Here is a 17,813-nt window from a genome sequence, read left to right on the forward strand (position 1 = left end):
TGCTTGACTCCTACACGCTCTGCTCTGCCATGCCTCCGCGGCCCAAGCGGTCCCCCTAAGCATGCTCGCCGTGAGGTCTGGGTGGCTCGGCCGCGACTTCGTGTCCTGCGCACTCGCCGCATCCTACGACGGGTCCGACTCTAGAGTTCGCGAGGAGGTTTCAGGAGTTTGGGCTATCGGTTGATGGGTACATGATGATGGCCGTGGGGAGGGCCTGCGAAGAGATGGCGAATGCTGATCTAGACAATGGGCGGCCGCGGTGACGGCGACCGCAGAGGCTGGGCCGAGGAGCTGCACATGAGCGACGCTTGACGACAACGACTTTGGAGGCCAGTCTGGCAAGCTGCGTGCGACGATGGCGGCAACAGAGGCAGGTCCAGAGAGCCGCGCATGAGCGGTGCTTGATGGCAGCGGCCGCGGAGGCAGGTCGAGGACGACAATGGTCGTGGAGGCCAGTCCGGCAAGCCGCGCGCGATGGTAGGTCCAGCAAAGGCGGGGCCTGCAAGCTACTCCGGCGAAGGCGAGGCCAGCGCGCCAAGCACGAGCGGCAGCAGTTGAGGTCCGATGAGCTGAGAAGAATGGGCTCGATATTTACTAACGGAACCAACATCAACAACCGGGCATGAACTGCGGGTCTAAACTTTTTGGAGCTGGACCTGTTCATGCCTATAACCAACCAGACCCAACCATTTGTCGTAAGAAACCAAACTGAACTGAACCTTTTCAGAGTCAACCTATTAACACCTGAACCAAATGAACCCGTCAGCAAAAACCAAACCGATACACCCGGTTAATCCAAAACTATTCTCAGATTTAGATAGAATTGATACTATGAACTTGAGGTTTTTTTCTTCGGAAAGTGTACTGTATGCTCATTACCATTAACATGAAAAGTGACATTGCCTTTGTTGCAATCAATAACAGCCCCTGCACCATTCAAAAAGGGCTATTAAGGATGATCGACATACTTCGTCCTCGGGAATATCAAGAATAACAAAGTCTGTTAAGATAGTAATGTTTGCAACCACAACAAGCACATCCTCACAAATACCGATGGGTATAACAGTTGATTTATCATCCATTTGCAAAGAAATTTCAGTAGGTGTCAACTTATTTAAATCAAGTCTACGATACAAAGAGAAAGGCATAACACTAACACCGACTCCAAGATCACATAAAGCAGTTTTGGCATATTTTCTTTTAATGGAGCATGGTATAGTTGGTACTCCTGGATCTCCATGTTTTTTTTGGTATTCCACCCTTAAAAGTGTAATTAGCAAGCATTGTGGAAATCTCAGCTTCTGGTATCTTTCTTTTATTTGTAACAATATCTTTCATATACTTGGCATAAGGAGGCATTTTAAGCATATCGGTCAAACGCACACAGAAAAAGATAGGTCTAATCATTCCAGCAAAGCGCTCAAAATCCTCATCATCCTTTTTCTTGGATGGCTTAGGAGGAAAGGGCATGGGTTTCTGAACCCATGGTTCTCTTTCTTTACCATGTTTTCTAGCAACAAAGTCTCTCTTATCATAACGTTGATTCTTTGATTGTGGGTTATCAAGATCCACAGTAGGTTCAATCTCTACATCATTATCATTACTAGGTTGAGCATCAACATGAACATCATCATCAACATTAGCACTAGGTTCATGTTCATCACTAGATTGTGTCTCAGCATCAGAACTAGAAATATCATTGGGATTCTCAGGTGTATCTATAACTGGTTCACTAGAAGCATGCAAAGTCCTATTAGGTTTCTTTTTCTTTTTATTACTAGGACTACGTGCATCAGTTTTAGTTCTCTGAGAATCTTGCTCAATTCTCTTAGGATGGCCTTCAGGATACAAAGGTTCCTGGGTCATCTTACCACCTCTAGTCATAACCCTAACAACATTACATTATTCTTACTATTCAACTCATTAAGCAAATCATCATGTGCCTTAAGTACTTGTTCTACTTGAGTTGTAACCATGGAATCATGTTTACTAATAAGCTTAAGATCATTAGGTGTTCTACTCATATAATCACCCAAGTGGTCAAGCATGTAAGCATTACATTTCAATTGTCTACTAACAAAAGCATTGAAATTTTCTTGTTTAACAATAAAATTATCAAACTCATCCAACCATTGACTAGCAGACTTGGTGTAAGGAATATCACCTTTATCAAATCTATGGAGAGAGTTTACCTCTACTACCTCTGTCGGGTTATCAAGACCATGTATTTCTTCAATAGGCGGTAAATTCTTAACATTTTCAGCTTTAATACCTTTTTCTTTCTTAGATTTCTTTGCCTCTTGCATATCTTTGGGATTGAGAAATAGAATACCCCTTTTATTTGGAGTTGGCTTGGGAGTTGGTTCAGGAAATGTCTGATCATTATCATTACTCAATATATTATTCAATACTAATTCATCTTGCTCAACAGTTCTTTCCCTGAAAACACAACCAGCACAACTATCCAGGTGGTCTCTGGAAGCATCGATTAGTACACTATAAAAGATATCAAGTATTTCATTTTTCTTGAGAGGATGATCAGGAAAAGCATTAAGTAATTGGAGAAGCCTCCCCCAAGCTTGTGGGAGAATCTCTTCTTCAATTTGCACAAAATTAAATATTTCCTTTAAAGCAGCTTGTTTCTCATGAGTAGGAAAATATTTTTGAGATAAGTAATAAATCATATCCTGGGGACTACGCGCATGACCAGGAGCAAGAGAATTAAACCATAACTTAGCATCACCCTTTAATGAGAAAGGAAACAATTTGAGATTATAGTAATAGCGAGTTTTTTCCTCATGAGCAAATAGGGTGGCTATATCATTCAATTAAGTAAGATGTGCCACAACAGTTTCAGATTCATAACCATAGAAAGGATCAGACTCAACTAAAGTAATTAACTCAGGATCGATAGGGATTTCACTATCCTTATCAGTAACAAAGATAGGTGAAGCAGCAAAATTGGGATCATATTTCATTCTAGCATTCAAAGATTTTTCTTCCAGCTTAGCTAACAATTTCTTAGGATCCTCTCTATCATTGCAAGCAAAGAAGTCTCTAGCAGTTTATTCATCCATAACATAACCCTCATGTACAACGGGCAATTCATATCTAGGGGAGAATCATAATCTTCAGTTTAAATAATATCATCAGTTTCGGTAATTTCATTCTCTCTAACCCTAGCAAGTTGTTCATCAAATTCACCTAGTGGCACAGTATTATCAAGCAGAGAATTAGTTTCATCATAAGCATCGTGCATAGCAGAAGTGGCATCATCAATAACATGCGACATATCAAAATCAATATTAGGTGTAGGTGTCGCGAGTTTACTTAAAATAGAAGGAGAATCAAGTGCAGAGCTAGATGGCAGTTACTTACCTCCCCTTGTAGTTGAGGGATAGATCATGGTTTTGTTGTCTTTCAGATTCCTCATAGCGATCAACAGATATAAATCCCAAGTGACTCAAAGAATAGAGCAATGCTCCCTAGCAACTGCACCAGAAAAAGGTCTTGATAACCCACAAGTATAGGGGATCGCAATAGTTTTCGAGGGTACAATATTCAACCCAAATTTATTGATTTGACACAAGGGGAGCCAAAGAATATCCTCGAGTATTAGCAGCTGAGTTGTCAATTCAACCACACCTAAAATACTTAATATCTACAACAAAGTATTTAGTAGCAAAGTAGTATGGAAGTAATAGTAACAGTGGCAAAAGTAACAGTAGTAGTACTGTAGCAACCGTAAAAGTGGCAACGGAAAGGTAGCGGAGCAAAGATCAATATGAAACAAGCTCGTAGGCAATGGATCAATGATGGATAATTATGTTGGATGGCATTCATCATGCAACGATTGTAACATAGGGTGACAGAGAACTAGCTCCAATTCATCAATATAATGTAGGCATGTATTCCGAATATAGTCATACATGCTTATGGAAAAGAACTTGCATGACATCTTTTTTTTTCTCCCCGAACGCGATGAATCCTTCTCCCTGATTTTTTTCTCCCCGAACGTGAATATATGGAGTTGGAGTTGAGGTCGGTGGAGGTTCAGGGGGGCCACAAGGACGGGTGGCGCGCCCCCACCCTTGTGGCCAGGGTGTGGGCCCCTTCACTTGATTCTTTCGCCAATATTTTTTATTAATTCCAAAACTGATCTCCGTGAATTTTTAGGTCATTCTGAGAACTTTTATTTCTGCACAAAAATAACACCATGGCAATTTTGCTGAAAACATCATCAGTCCGGGTTAGTTCCATTCGAATCATGCAAGTTAGAGTCCAAAACAAGGGCAAAAGAGTTTGGAAAAGTAGATATGATGGTAACGAATCATTAGTCATATAGCCTCATGCCTTGCATGTGCTCAACGAGCATTCACTCCAAATTGGAGGCAGCAATGATGTTCAATTCACCTCTCAATCAACAAAATATCTTTTCATCAAGTGGTTTTGTGCAGATATCTGCCAATTACTTGTAGGTACGTACATGCTTAAGATCGATATCTCCTTTAGCAACCTGATCATGAATGAAATGATGACGAACTTCACTATGCTTAGTTTGAGAATGTTGCACGGGATTGTGTGCAATCTTAATAGCACTCTTAGTGTCGCAAAGCAATGGAACATGTATCACATGTATCCCATAATCTTTAAGAGTTTTGGTCATCCAAAGTAATTGAGTACAACATGATCCTGCGGCAATGTATTCTGCTTTGGCGATGGATAAGGTACCGAGTTTTGTATCTTGGAGGACCAAGAGACAAGGAATCTACCAAAAAATTGACATGTACCCGAAGTGGACTTTCTATCAACCTTGTCACCGGCATAGTCCGAGTCGGAATAGCCAACAAGATCAAAAGATGACCTCTTAGGGTACTGATGTCGCTTGAAGCTACGTCGGTATTTCCCCAAAGAGGAAGGGATGATGCAGCACAGTGGCGGTAGGTATTTCCCTCAGATGTGAAACCAAGGTTATCGAACCAGTAGAAGAACCAAGAAACACAACGTAAACAACACATGCACACAAATAACAACTTCTCGCAACCCGATGTGTTAAAGGGGTTGTCAATCCCTTCCGGGGTACGACGCCTCGAGATAGGCAAACGTACGTGAGGTAAATTTGTAGTAGATTGATAGATCGAACACCAAATAAAATAAATAAGAATAAATTGCAGCAAGGTATTTTTGTATTTTTGGTTTAGTAGATATGAAAATAAAAGCAAAGGAAAAGTATATCGCAAGGGAAAATATATGAGAAAGAGACCCGGGGCCGAAGGTTCCACTAGTGGCTTCTCTCGAGAAAAATAGCAAATGGTGGGTGAACAAATTACTATTGGGCAATTGATAGAACTTCAAATACTCATGATGATATCCAGGCAATGATCATTACATAGGCATCACGTCCAAAATTAGTAGACCGACTCCTGCCTGCATCTACTACTATTACTCCACACATCGACCGCTATCCAGCATGCATCTAGTGTACTAAGTTCATGGAGAAATGGAGTAATGCAATAAGAGCGATGACATGATGTAGAAAAGATCTATCTATGTAGAGATAGAACCCATCGTTTTATCCTTAGTAGCAACAATACATACATCTTGGTTCCCCTTCTATCACTGGGATCAAGCACCGTAAGATCGAACCCACTACAAAGCACCTCTTCCCATTGCAAGATAAATAGATCAAGTTGACCAAACAAAACCCAAATATCAGAGAAGAAATACGAGGCTATAAGCAATCATGCATAAAAGAGATCAAAGAAACTCAAATACTTTCATTTCATGGATATAAAAGGATAGATCTGATCATAAACTCAAAGTTCATCGATCCCAACAAACGCACCGCAAAAGAGTTACATCATATGGATCTCCAAGAGACCATTGTATTGAGAATCAAGCTAGAGAAAGAAAGAGAGAGAGAGAGAGAGAGAGAGAGAGAGAGAGAGGAATCCATCTAGCTACTAACTACGGATCCGAAGGTCTACAAAGAACTACTCACGCATCATCGGAGAGGCACCAATGGAGGTGGTGAACCCCATCCGAGATGGTGTCTAGATTGGATCTGGTGGTTATGGACTCTGTGGAGGCTAGATCAATATTTCGTCGACTCCCTTAGGGTTTTGCTAATGTTGGGGTATTTATAGAGCAAAGAGGCGGTCCGGGGGCACCCGAGGTGGGCACAACCCACCAGGGCGCGCATGGGCCTCCTGGCGTGCCCTGGTGGGTTGTGCTCTCCTCGGAGCACCCCCAAGCGTAGCCAGGGCCCATTATGTTCCTTCTGGTCCCAAAAAAATCTCCGTAAAGTTTCGTTGCATTTCGACTCCGTTTGGTATTGATTTTCTATGATGTAAAAAACATGGAAAAACAACAACTGGCACTTGGAGCTATGTCAATAGGTTAGTGCCAAAAATGATATAAAATGACTATAAAATGGTTATAAAACATCCAAGATTGATAATATAATAGAATGGAACAATAAAAATTATAGATACGTTGGAGACGTATCAGGTACCAAATGCCAAAATTTGGTGTATGAGTCTCACTATCCTTTTCATGACCTTAAGAGGACATTCTTTAGGAGCCGCTTGATATGATGCACACATGCACATTGTTGGTGCAATAATTTGCCTCGTTATGTTTTGGATTTTGTTGACATAAACAGTATGGGACTTATGTGTATGCTAGTGCACACAGAGTAACATATCCATGGATTCAAGAGGAGTTTGATTCAAACGCCGAAGATAATCCCCTACGCGGTAGTGAGGGTTATTACCGATGATTATGATAACAAGAGTGACCCCTCAAAATATGCTGACGTGAAGCAATTAATTCAGTGCTCATCCAAATGAAGTGACTGCGACAGAGAAGATTGAAGACGAAGTGAAGACGTAGCATTTATTTCGTTGTTTCTCTTCTCTTTATTGAGTCATAGGACCATCGTATTATTAAGTGGGGTGTAGTGTTTGAAGCTTTGATTCTCTGATGCTAAACCCAAATCCTATGAACATTGAGAGAGAAATCTCTTTGTGTTCCGAGCAAATACTTGCCAGCAAGAGACTGTGATCTTCTTCGCTACGATAGATTTTTCTCTGAACGAGGAGTTAGCATTACCTGGTCCTCAAGTAATGTTACCATTGCTCTTGAAATCTGACCATTGTGAACGTGGTGGTTGGCCGTTGGCTGGACTGTTGTGAATGGTGTGATGGAAAAGACCCATCCGTTAGCTTAGCATATGATCGTTCAGTTTATTACTATTGCTTTCTTAATGTCAAATACATATTCCCTCAATGATGAGATCATGCAACTCCAAGATACTGGAGGAATATCTTGTGTGCTATTAAACGTCACAACGTAACTGGGTGATCATAAAGATGCTCTACAGGTATCTCTGAAGGTGTTTGTTGAGTTGGCATAGATCGAGATTAGGATTTGTCACTCCGTGTATCGGAGAGGTATCTCTAGGCCATCTCGGTAATACACATCACAAGAAGCTTGCAAGCAGAGTGACTAAGGAGTTAATTACGAGATGATGTATTGCGAAAGGAGTAAAGAGACTTGCCGGTAACATGATTGAACTACATATGAACATACCGACGGTCGAATCTCAGGCAAGTGACATACCAATACACAAAGGGAATTATGTATGTTGTCATAAGGTTCGACCGATAAAGATCTTTGTAAAATATGTTAGAACCAATATAGGCATTTAGGTTACGCTATTGGTTATTGACCAGAGAGGTGTCTCAATCATGTCTAGATAGTTCTCGAACCCGTAGGGTCCGCACGCTTAACGCTCATTGAAGATAGTGTTATATGAATTATATGATTTGATGACCGAATGTTGTTCGGAGTCCCGGATGAGACCACGGACATGACGAGGAGCTCCACAATGGTCCAGAGTTAAAGATTGATATATAGGACGATGCTATTTGGACACCGGAAGAGTTTCGGGCTGTACCGGGTAACCATCGGATCACTGGAAGGGGTTTCAGGAGGCCCCGGGAGGTCTATGGGCCTCATGGGCCAAGGGGACGCACACACCAGCCCACAAGGGGGCTGGCGCGCCCTCTCCCTGGTTGTCGGCTCTAGGGGAAGGAAAGGGGAGGGTTGGCCCCTCCTGCCTTTCGCTCCTCATGAGAGAAAGGAAAGGGGGGCTCCACCTCCCCCTGCCTTCCTCCCGTGCGCCAACAAGGATGGGGGGCGGCCAGGGCAGGAGCCCAAGGGGGATTCGACCACCCTTGGGGCGCCTCCTGCCTGCCTCCCCTCTCCCCCGCCTATATATATGAGGGAGGGGGCGCCACACAAGACCACGACAATCTCTTAGCCGTGTACGACGCCCCTCTCCACAGTTTCGTCCCTAGGTCATATTTTTGGAGTGCTTGGGTGAAGCCCTACGGAGATATTATCACCACCACCATCACCATGCCGTTGTGCTGCCGGAACTCATCTACTACTTCACCTGTCTTTCTAGATCAAGAAGGCGAGGACGTCACCGAGCTGAACGTGTGCTGAACGCGGAGGTGTCGTACGTTTGGTACTTGATCGGTTGGATCACAAAGAAATGCGACTACATCAACCGTGTTAATAAACGCATCCGCTTATGGTTTACGAGGGTATGTAGACACACTCTCCCTTCTCATTGCTATGCATCTCCATTGATAGATCTTGCATGTGCATAGAAATTTTTTGTTTTCCATGCAAGGTTCCCCAACAATGATATCCGAGCCAGGTCTATGTGTAGATGATATGCACGGGTAGAACACAAAGGAGTTGTGGGAGGTGATGGTCATACTGCTTACCACCAACGTCTTATTTTAATTCAGCATTATTGTGGGATGAAGAGGTCCAGACCAACCTTACATGTCCACACACATGAGACCGGTTCCACCAACTGACATGCAATTTGTTTTGCATAAAGGTGGCTGGTGGGTGTCTGTTTCTCCTACTTTAGTTTGAATCGAATTTGACTACGACCGGTCCTAGAAGAAGGTTAAAACGGCAAACTTGATAATCACTGTTGTGGTTTTTGTGTAGTTAAGAACGGTTCTTACTAGAAGCCCGTAGCAGCCACGTAAAACTTGCAACAACAAAGTAGAGGACGTCTAACTTGTTTTTGCAGAGCATGTTGTGATGTGATATGGTCCAAATATGATGTGATATATGTTGATGTATGGGTGATCACGTTTTGTAATATCGACAACCGGCAGGAGCCTTAGGGTTGTCTCTTAATTATTGTATGAAATACAAGCGCCATGTAATTGCTTTACTTTATCGCTATGCATTAGCAATAGTTTTAGTAGCAATAGTTGGTGAGACGACCCCGACGCAATGATGGAGATAAAGGTGTCGAGCAGGTGACTATGGAGATCATGATGATGCTTTGGAGATGGATATCAAAAGCACAAGATGATGATGGCCATATCATGTCAGATATTTTGATTCCATGTGATGTTTATCCTTTATGCATCTTATTTTGCTTAGAACGGCGGTAGCATTATAAGATGATCCCTTCACTAAATTTCAAGATAAAAGTGTTCTCCCCGAGTATGCACCTTTGCCAAAGTTCGTCGTTTCAGAGCACCTCATGATGATCAGTTGTGATAGACTCTACGTTCACATACAACGGGTGTAAGACAGTTTTGCACATGCAGAATACTTGGGTTAAACTTGACGAGCCAAGCATGTACATACATGGTTTCGGAACACTGGAGACCGAAAGGTCGAACGTGAGTCATATAGTATATATGATCAACATAGAGATGTTCACCATTGATGACTACCCCATCTCACGTGATGATCGGACATGGGTTAGTTGATTTGGATCATGTATCACTTAGATAACTTGAGGGATGTTTATTTAAGTGGGAGTTCATTAGTTATTTGATTAATTGAACTTAATTTATCATGAACTTAGTCTTAATAGTTTTTGCATATCTATGTTGTAGATCAATGGCCCATGCTACCGTTCCCCTGAATTTTAATGTGTTCCTGGAGAAAGCTAAGTTGAAAGATGAAGGTAGCACCTACACAGACTAGGTCCGTAACTCTAGGATTATCCTCATTGCTGCAGAGAAGAATTATGTCCTTGATGCAGCGCTAGGTGACCGGCCTACTGCAGGAGCTACTACAGATGTTATGAACGTTTGGCATACTCGATCTGATGACTACTCGATAGTTGAGTGTGCCGTGCTTTATGGCCTAGAACCAGGACTTCAAAGACGTTTTGAACATCACGGAGCATATGAGATGTTCCAAGAGCTGAAATTGATATTTCAAGCTAATGCCCAGGTTGAGAGATATGAAGTCTCCAACAAGTTCTATAGCTACAAGATGGAGGAGAATAGTTCTGTCAGTGAACACACACTCAAAATGTCTGGGTATCATAACCACTTGACTCAGCTGGGAATTGATCTTCCAATTGAGAGTGTTATTGACAGAGTTCTTCAGTCACTGCCACCAAGCTACAAAGCCTTCGTGATGAACTATAATATGCAAGGGATGACGAAAATGATTCCAGAGCTCTTCGCAATGCTTAAGGCCGCGGAGGTAGAAATCAAGAAGGAGCATCAAGTGTTGATGGTTAAGAAGACCACTAGTTTCAAGAAAATGGCAAGGGAAAGAAAGGGAACTTCAAGAAGAATGACAAGCAAGTTGCTGCTCTCGTGAAGAAGCCCATAGCTGGACCCAAGCCTGAGACTGGGTGCTTCTACTGCAAAGGGAATGGTCACTGGAAGCAGAACTGCCCCAAATACTTGGCGGATAAGAAGGATGGCAAAGTGAGCAAAGGTACATTTGATATACATGTTATTGATGTGTACCTTACTAATGCTCGTAGTAATGCCTGGGCATTTGATACTGGTTCGGTTGCTCATATTTGTAACTCGAAATAGGAGTTGCGGAATAAATGAAGATTGGCTAAGGACAAGGTGACGATGCGCGTCGGGAATGGCTCCAAGGTCGATGTGATCGCCGTCGACACGCTACCTCTACATCTACCTTCGGGGTTAGTTTTAGACCTCAATAATTGTTATTTGGTGCCAGCGTTGAGCATGAACATTATATCTGGATCCTGTTTATTGCGAGACGGTTATTCATTAAATCGGAGAATAATGGTTGTTCTATTTATATGAGTAATATATTTTATGGCCATGCACCCTTGATGAATGGTCTATTCTTGTTGAATCTCAATCGTAGTGATACACATATTCATAATATTGATGCCAAAAGATGCAAAGTTGATAATGATAGTGCAACATACTTGTGCCACTACCGTTTAGGTCACATTGGTGTAAAGAGCATGAAGAAACTCCATGCGAATGGGCTTTTGGAATCACTTGATTATGAATCATTTGATACTTGCGAACCATGCCTTTTGGGCAAAATGACTAAAACTTCATTCTCCGGAACAATGGAGCGAGCTAATGACTTATTGGAAATAATACATACCGATGCATGCGGTCCGATGAGTGTTGAGGCCCACGGCGGGTATCGTTATTTTCTAACCTTTACATATGATTTGAGTAGATATGGGTATATCTACTTAATGAAACACAAATCTGAAACATTTGGAAAGTTCAAAGAATTTCATAGTGAAGTAGAGACTAGAGAATCATCATAACAAGAAAAATAAAGTTTCTATGATCTGATCGGGAAGGTGAATATTTGAGTTACGAGTTTGGCCTTCATTTAAAACAATGTGGAATTGTTTCACAACTCACGCCACCTGGAACACCACATTGTAATGGTGTGTCCGAACGTCGTAACCGTACTTTATTAGATATGGTGCGTTCTATGATGTCTCTTACCGATTTACCACTATAGTTTTGGGGTTATGCATTAGAGAGAGCCGCATTCACGTTAAATAGGGCACCATCTAAATCTGTTGAGACGACACCGTATGAACTATGGTTTGGCAAGAAACCTAAGCTGTCGTTTCTTAAAGTTTGGAGATGCGACACTTATGTCAAAAGGCTTCAGCCTGATAAGCTCGAACCCAAATCGGAGAAGTGCGTCTTCATATGATACCCTAAGGAAACTATCGGGTACACCTTCTACCACAGATCTGAAGGCAAGATCTTTGGTGCCAAGAATGGGTCCTTTCTAGAGAAGGAGTTTCTCTCGAAAGAAGTGAGTGGGAGAAAAGTAAAACTTGAAGAGGTAATTGTACCTTCTCTCGAACTGGAAAGTAGCACATCAGAGAAAACCGTTCCCGTGATGCCTACACCAACTGGAGAGGAAGCTAATGATGATGATCATGAAACTTCGGATCAAATTATTACTAGACCTCGTAGGTCGACCAGAGCATGTTCCGCACCAGAGTGGTATGGTAATCTTGTCCTGAAAGTTATGTTATTAGACCATGGCGAACCTATGAACTATGAAGAAGCTATGACGAGCCTAGATTTCGATAAATGGCTTGAGGCCATGAAATTTGAGATAGGATCCATGTATGAGAACAAAGTATGGACTTTGGTGGACTTGCCCGATGATCGGCAAGCCACTGAGAATAATAAATGGATCTTCAAGAAGAAGACATATGTTGATGGTAATGTCACTATCTACAAAGCTCGAATTGTCGCGAAAGGTTTTTGACAAGTTCAAAGAGTTGATTACGATGAGACTTTCTCACCCGTAGAGATGCTTAAGTCTGTCCAAATAATGTTAGCAATTGCCACATTTATAATTATGAAATCTGGCAAATGGACGTCAGAACTGCATTCCTTAATGGATTTCTTAAAGAGAATTGTATATGATGCAACCAGAAGGTTTTGTCGATCCTAAAGGTGCTAATAAAGTGTGCAAGCTCCAGCGATCCATCTATGGACTGGTGCAAGCATCTCAGAATTGGAATATACGCTTACGGAGAAGCCTGTATTTACAAGAAAGTGAGTGGGAGCTCTGTAGCATTTCTGATATTATATGTGGATGACATATTATTGATTGGAAATGATATATAATTTCTAGATAGCATAAAAGGATACTTGAATAAGAATTTTTCAATGAAAGACCTCGGTGAAGCTGCTTATATATTGGGCATCAAGATCTATAGGGATAGATCGAGACGCTTAATAGGACTTTCACAAAGCACATACCTTGACAAAGTTTTGAAGAAGTTCAAAATGGATCAGTCAAAGAAAGGGTTCTTCCCGGTATTACAAGGTGTGAAATTGAGTCAGACTCAAAGCCCGACCAGTACAGAAGATAAAGAAAAAATGAAAGTCGTTCTCTATGCCTCAGCCATAGGTTCTATCATATATGCTATGCTGTGTAACAGACCTGATGTGTGTCTTGCCATAAGTTTGATAGGGAGGTATCAAAGTAATCCAGGAGTGGATCACTGGACAACGGTCAAGAACATGCTAAAATACCTAAAAAGGACCAAGGATATGTTTCTCAGTTATGAAGGTGACGAAGAGCTCGTCGTAAATGGTTACGTCGATGCTAGCTTCGACACTGATCCGAATAACTCTAAGTCACAAACCGGATACGTATTTATATTGAATGGTGAAGCTGTCAGTTGGCGCAGTTCCAAATAGAGCGTCGTGGTGGGATCTACGTATGAAGTGGAGTACATATCTACTTCGGAAGCAACGCATGAAAGAGTCTGGATGAAGGAGTTCATATCCGATCTGGGTGTAATACCCAGTGCATCGGGTCCAATGAAAATATTTTGTGACAACACTGGAGCAATTGCCTTAGTGAAGGAATCCAGGTTTAACAAGAGAACCAAACACATCAAGAGATGTCTCGACTCCATTTGTGAAAAGGTCAAGGTTGGAGACATAAAGATTTGCAAAATACATACGGATATGAATATAGGACCCGTTGACTAAGCCTCTTCCGCGAGCAAAACATGATCAACACCAAGACTCCATGGGTGTTAGATTCATTACAATATAATCTAGATTATTGACTCTAGTGCAAGTGAGAAACTGATGAAAATATGCCCTAGAGGCAATAATAAACTTGTTATTATTATATTTCCTTATTCATGATAAAGGTTTATTATTCATGCTAGAATTGTATTGATTAAAAACTTAAATACATGTGTGGATACATAAACAAATACCGTGTCCCTAATAAGACTCTACTAGGCTAGCTCATTGATTAAAGATGGTTAAGGTTTCCTAACCATAGACATGTGTTGTCAATTGATAACGGGATCACATCATTAGAAGAATAATGTGATGGACAAGACTCATCCGTTAGCTTAAAATATAATCGTTTAGTTTATTGCTAATGATTTGATGCTTTTTAATGTTAAATATATTCCTTCGACTATAAGATACGGGTTAGATTGCATGTATCCTAAAATGCACGGTACTGACCCAGCCATGATGTGTTGGTAGTTGATAGTTCAACGCCGCGGGCGGAACTAGGCCGCGCTTAGACATCAAAATTATTCATCTAAAACATCGCATTAACTCTTCATAGTTTATTTCATCCCCTGAGTTTGAACTAAAGCCACAACACTTTCTTTCATCAAAGAGAGTAATTATTTTTGTTCACTCTAGTACTTCGCTTAATCTCATTTTTTATCGTTTCCCCTAGCAACCGACTAGAGTAGTCTACCGTATTTCCCGACTCCTGTTTGGATGTTAGAGTAGTTGCATCAGCGACAACGCAGTTGTGAGGTTGGTACTGCCATTATTTTTGCTCTTCAAGGGTTCGACACTTTAATTATGATGAAATTGCTATATATCCATGTGCGTTCCATCTCATTCGACCTCTCCTCCTACGGAGAGCTCAGAGTCTCTCGTGTCATACTCTCTTCGTTTCAAAATAGATGACTCAACTTTATACTAACTAAAGGAGTAGGTTCTAGTGCAAGAGCTCGGTAATAACTTTACTCCATATACTCCATTCATTTTTTTTAGTCTGCATACAAGATTTAGTCAAAGTCAAACATTGTTAACTTTGACTAGGTTTATATGAAAAAATATCAAGATCCACAATATGAAATCAACATTGTTAGATGCATCGTGAAATTAATTTTCATACCATATAGCTTTAGTATCGTAGATGTTGATATTTTTCTCTATAAACTTGGTCAATTTTTACAAAGTTTGATTTTGATTAAATCTTATATGCAGACTAAAAAACAGAGGGAGTAAAAGAAATAGGAGTATATGCGTGCTCGCATAGTTGTCTGGTGCAAGAAAAAAGACTTGGAGCAGTAGACCGCAGATGAGCGTGACTGCGAGTCTGCCCGCGGCAGCACTAGCAGCCACTCCGAACCGGGACCAATTGATTTGAATGAAAATTTTGGGGCCGACGGATCTGCGCGGGAGGCAGCGTGCATGCGTGACAGCTACCCCGCCATGTAAGCCCCAAGCCCCTGCCCGCGCACCACGCAAGCATTTTGTCTGTCCGATTCGTCCTGGGCCCCGTCGCACGCCCCGCTCCATCCATGCAATGCAATGCATGTTGTGCACCGGGAGACGGCGGGATCCACCGTACGCTGTCGCCTCTAGCGCTAGCCATCACAGCAAGCTTCGTGAGTGAGTAGTATGATTGCTTGATTGGTTGCGATGCTCACTGCTCTCTGCGGTGGAAGTACACAGTGAACCGTCGTCACATCGCCATGACACCGAATTGACCGCGCAACAAACCCCGACCGTGCGGGACGTCCACTACAACACCACACTATTTGCCAGTGACTGAATCTGCACTTGAGGATCCTCAGGCGAGCCGAGCCGGCGAGGGGAACAGCACAGGGGCCAGAAAGAATGAAAGAAAAAGAGCGGCGTGGAATCCGGAATCCCCACGTTGGCCGTCGCGACGTGGCCGGCGGGGCCAGGTGGCACGTGAAGGCACGAGGTGCGTGTCCGCCCAGCCTCTTCCTACGCCCGGACCCTTCTTCGGGCATGGCATGGACGACCTGGAAGCGGACAGCCGAGCCTACGACGGGATAGGGATGAGATATTTGCCACACCATCTCCACATCCCTTTCCGATCTCTCGCACGGCGAATCGCCTCTCCTCCAATCCCCTGCCGGCGCCCACGTGAACGCACCCGCCCGCATTTGCGGCCCCAGCCTCCGCGCGCCACGTCCATACGCCGGCCCGCTGAGTCACGCCGCCGGGGGGAAGAAACGCCGCACGCCGGTCCATGGACCCGGCCCAGGGAGCCGGCGGGCGACGCGGTGTCCTCATCCATGGTGCATGTATAAATAGGTTCCTCCCCCGTCGACTCTGCACGCCTTATCACCACACAACCCCATACACACACGGTTCCTCAGATTACGACTACGATCGAGGAAGAGGAAGAAGATACAATATGGCCCTGGGAGACGACTCTCCGGCCTCCTACATCCGCATGGTATGTGCTACTACAATCGTCGTCTTCCCATCCCCTAATTCGTACCTTGGTCTGCTGCTCCCTTGGTTCTTCTAGTTCTAGCTAGCAGATAGATGATCACCAGCATCAGCATGCACAGGACATTGATTTCTCACGTCGACATCAGAATTGGTCAACTAATTAAGGTGGGATTTTTAATTTGCAGGTTCACCATCTGATAGAGAAGTGCATGACGTTCGGGATGAGCATGGAGGAGTGCATGGAGGCGCTGTCCAAGCGCGCCGACGTTCAGCCGGTCGTCACCTCCACAGGTCGGTCCGTCTCAAATCAGTTACTTCCTCTGATCAGCAGGAATACACTTATCTGTACTGACGCTGAGTTGGCGTGCTTGCAGTATGGAAAGAGCTGGAGAAGGAGAACAAGGAGTTCTTCGACAGATACAACAAGCAGTTGAGATCAGAAAAGGGAGGCCGAAGCAGCTGCAGCAGCAGCAGCGACAGCAGCTCCTAATGATCAACAGGAGATGCGTGCTGCTTAGATGTTAGCCATTCTGCACTTAGTAGAACGAATAATTAGAAGATCGATGGGGCGGGAAGTCAGCTAACGCGACACGATCTATGTGTGCTGGTGCATGTACAGGAATCACAAGCCATCTCGTACTGTTGCCATATTCTTCAGATGTAATTGTACTCATCATGTATCCATCTCCCACAGCTCTCGGTTCAGACTTTTCATACCTCTGTGGAGATTACCTACGGCACCACTGTGTGCTAATCGTCCAAGCAAAGCTTTATCCTGTAATTGGATCTCCGTCTTCTCTTTCTAACGAGCAAAAAAAAAAAAAAAAAAACGGTTGTCCTGCACAGAAAAAACACTGTTCTCCCCTAACCAGAGATACTAGTACACATGTTCACGGGAAAACGAAGGAAACATGCTATATGCTCAGCGAGAAGTTGGTGTACACGAACGTGCTCCGTGACGGGATGGGACATCTTGTCGTTGGGTCGCTGAAGCCAGCGTGGAACGGTCCAAACAAGGAAAGTTTGCACCGGCGCCATACGTGTGTGCAGTGCCGTGGAATCGGTGATGGGATTCTGCACGGGACAAGGACCCCTCGCCTCTTCTTTCCTCTGATTTTGACGTGACAAGCAACAACTTCGCGAGGCAAAATGGGCAAAAATAACCTCGAAACGCCACTAATTCACAAAGGGTGAAAAAAGGGTGAAACTTTTTCACCCAACTAATCCTCTTGTGTAGTGGCTGATTAATAGGTGCTACACGCCTGCGGTGTGGCACCCTGAGGCTGGGCAAGGGCCCACCTCACTCTAGTTGTACAACGTCTAGCCGACATGCGCTACACTGCTTTGTGTAGCGCCTAGACAAAAGACGCTACACGTGCACTTACTAACCGCCGCGGCCGGTCCTTCCTAGCCTAGTCCCCATACAAACTCCAAGAGCATTTGAACAGAGGACGTCTGGACGCGATTCTCTCTCTCTCTCACTTCTTAAAT

At 43.3% G+C, this 17,813-nt stretch overlaps 1 protein-coding gene across 1 annotated transcript; it reads left to right on the top strand.

Annotated features, from left to right (window-relative positions):
* Nucleotides 1–16,186: 16,186 nt before the first annotated feature.
* Nucleotides 16,187–17,053, top strand: LOC119288754. Its single transcript, XM_037568306.1, has 3 exons — nt 16,187–16,323; nt 16,508–16,613; nt 16,697–17,053. The coding sequence occupies exons 1-3, from the start codon at nt 16,282–16,284 to the stop codon at nt 16,810–16,812; spliced, it is 264 nt and encodes an 87-aa protein (XP_037424203.1). The 5' UTR covers nt 16,187–16,281; the 3' UTR covers nt 16,813–17,053.
* The last annotated feature ends 760 nt before the right edge of the window (nt 17,054–17,813 follow it).

The sequence above is a fragment of the Triticum dicoccoides genome, chromosome 4A (genome assembly GCF_002162155.2).
Source record: "Triticum dicoccoides isolate Atlit2015 ecotype Zavitan chromosome 4A, WEW_v2.0, whole genome shotgun sequence".
NCBI classification, from domain to species: Eukaryota; Viridiplantae; Streptophyta; class Magnoliopsida; order Poales; family Poaceae; genus Triticum; species Triticum dicoccoides.

What these genes read in the sequence shown, in the direction of transcription:
- LOC119288754 (XM_037568306.1), top strand. Translation starts at nt 16,282, where the DNA reads ATGGCCCTGGGAGACGACTCTCCGGCCTCCTACATCCGCATG. An exon ending in CGGCCTCCTACATCCGCATG is followed by an intron (nt 16,324 to 16,507) that starts GTATGTGCTACT and finishes TTTAATTTGCAG; the next exon opens with GTTCACCATCTGATAGAGAA. An exon ending in GCCGGTCGTCACCTCCACAG is followed by an intron (nt 16,614 to 16,696) that starts GTCGGTCCGTCT and finishes GCGTGCTTGCAG; the next exon opens with TATGGAAAGAGCTGGAGAAG.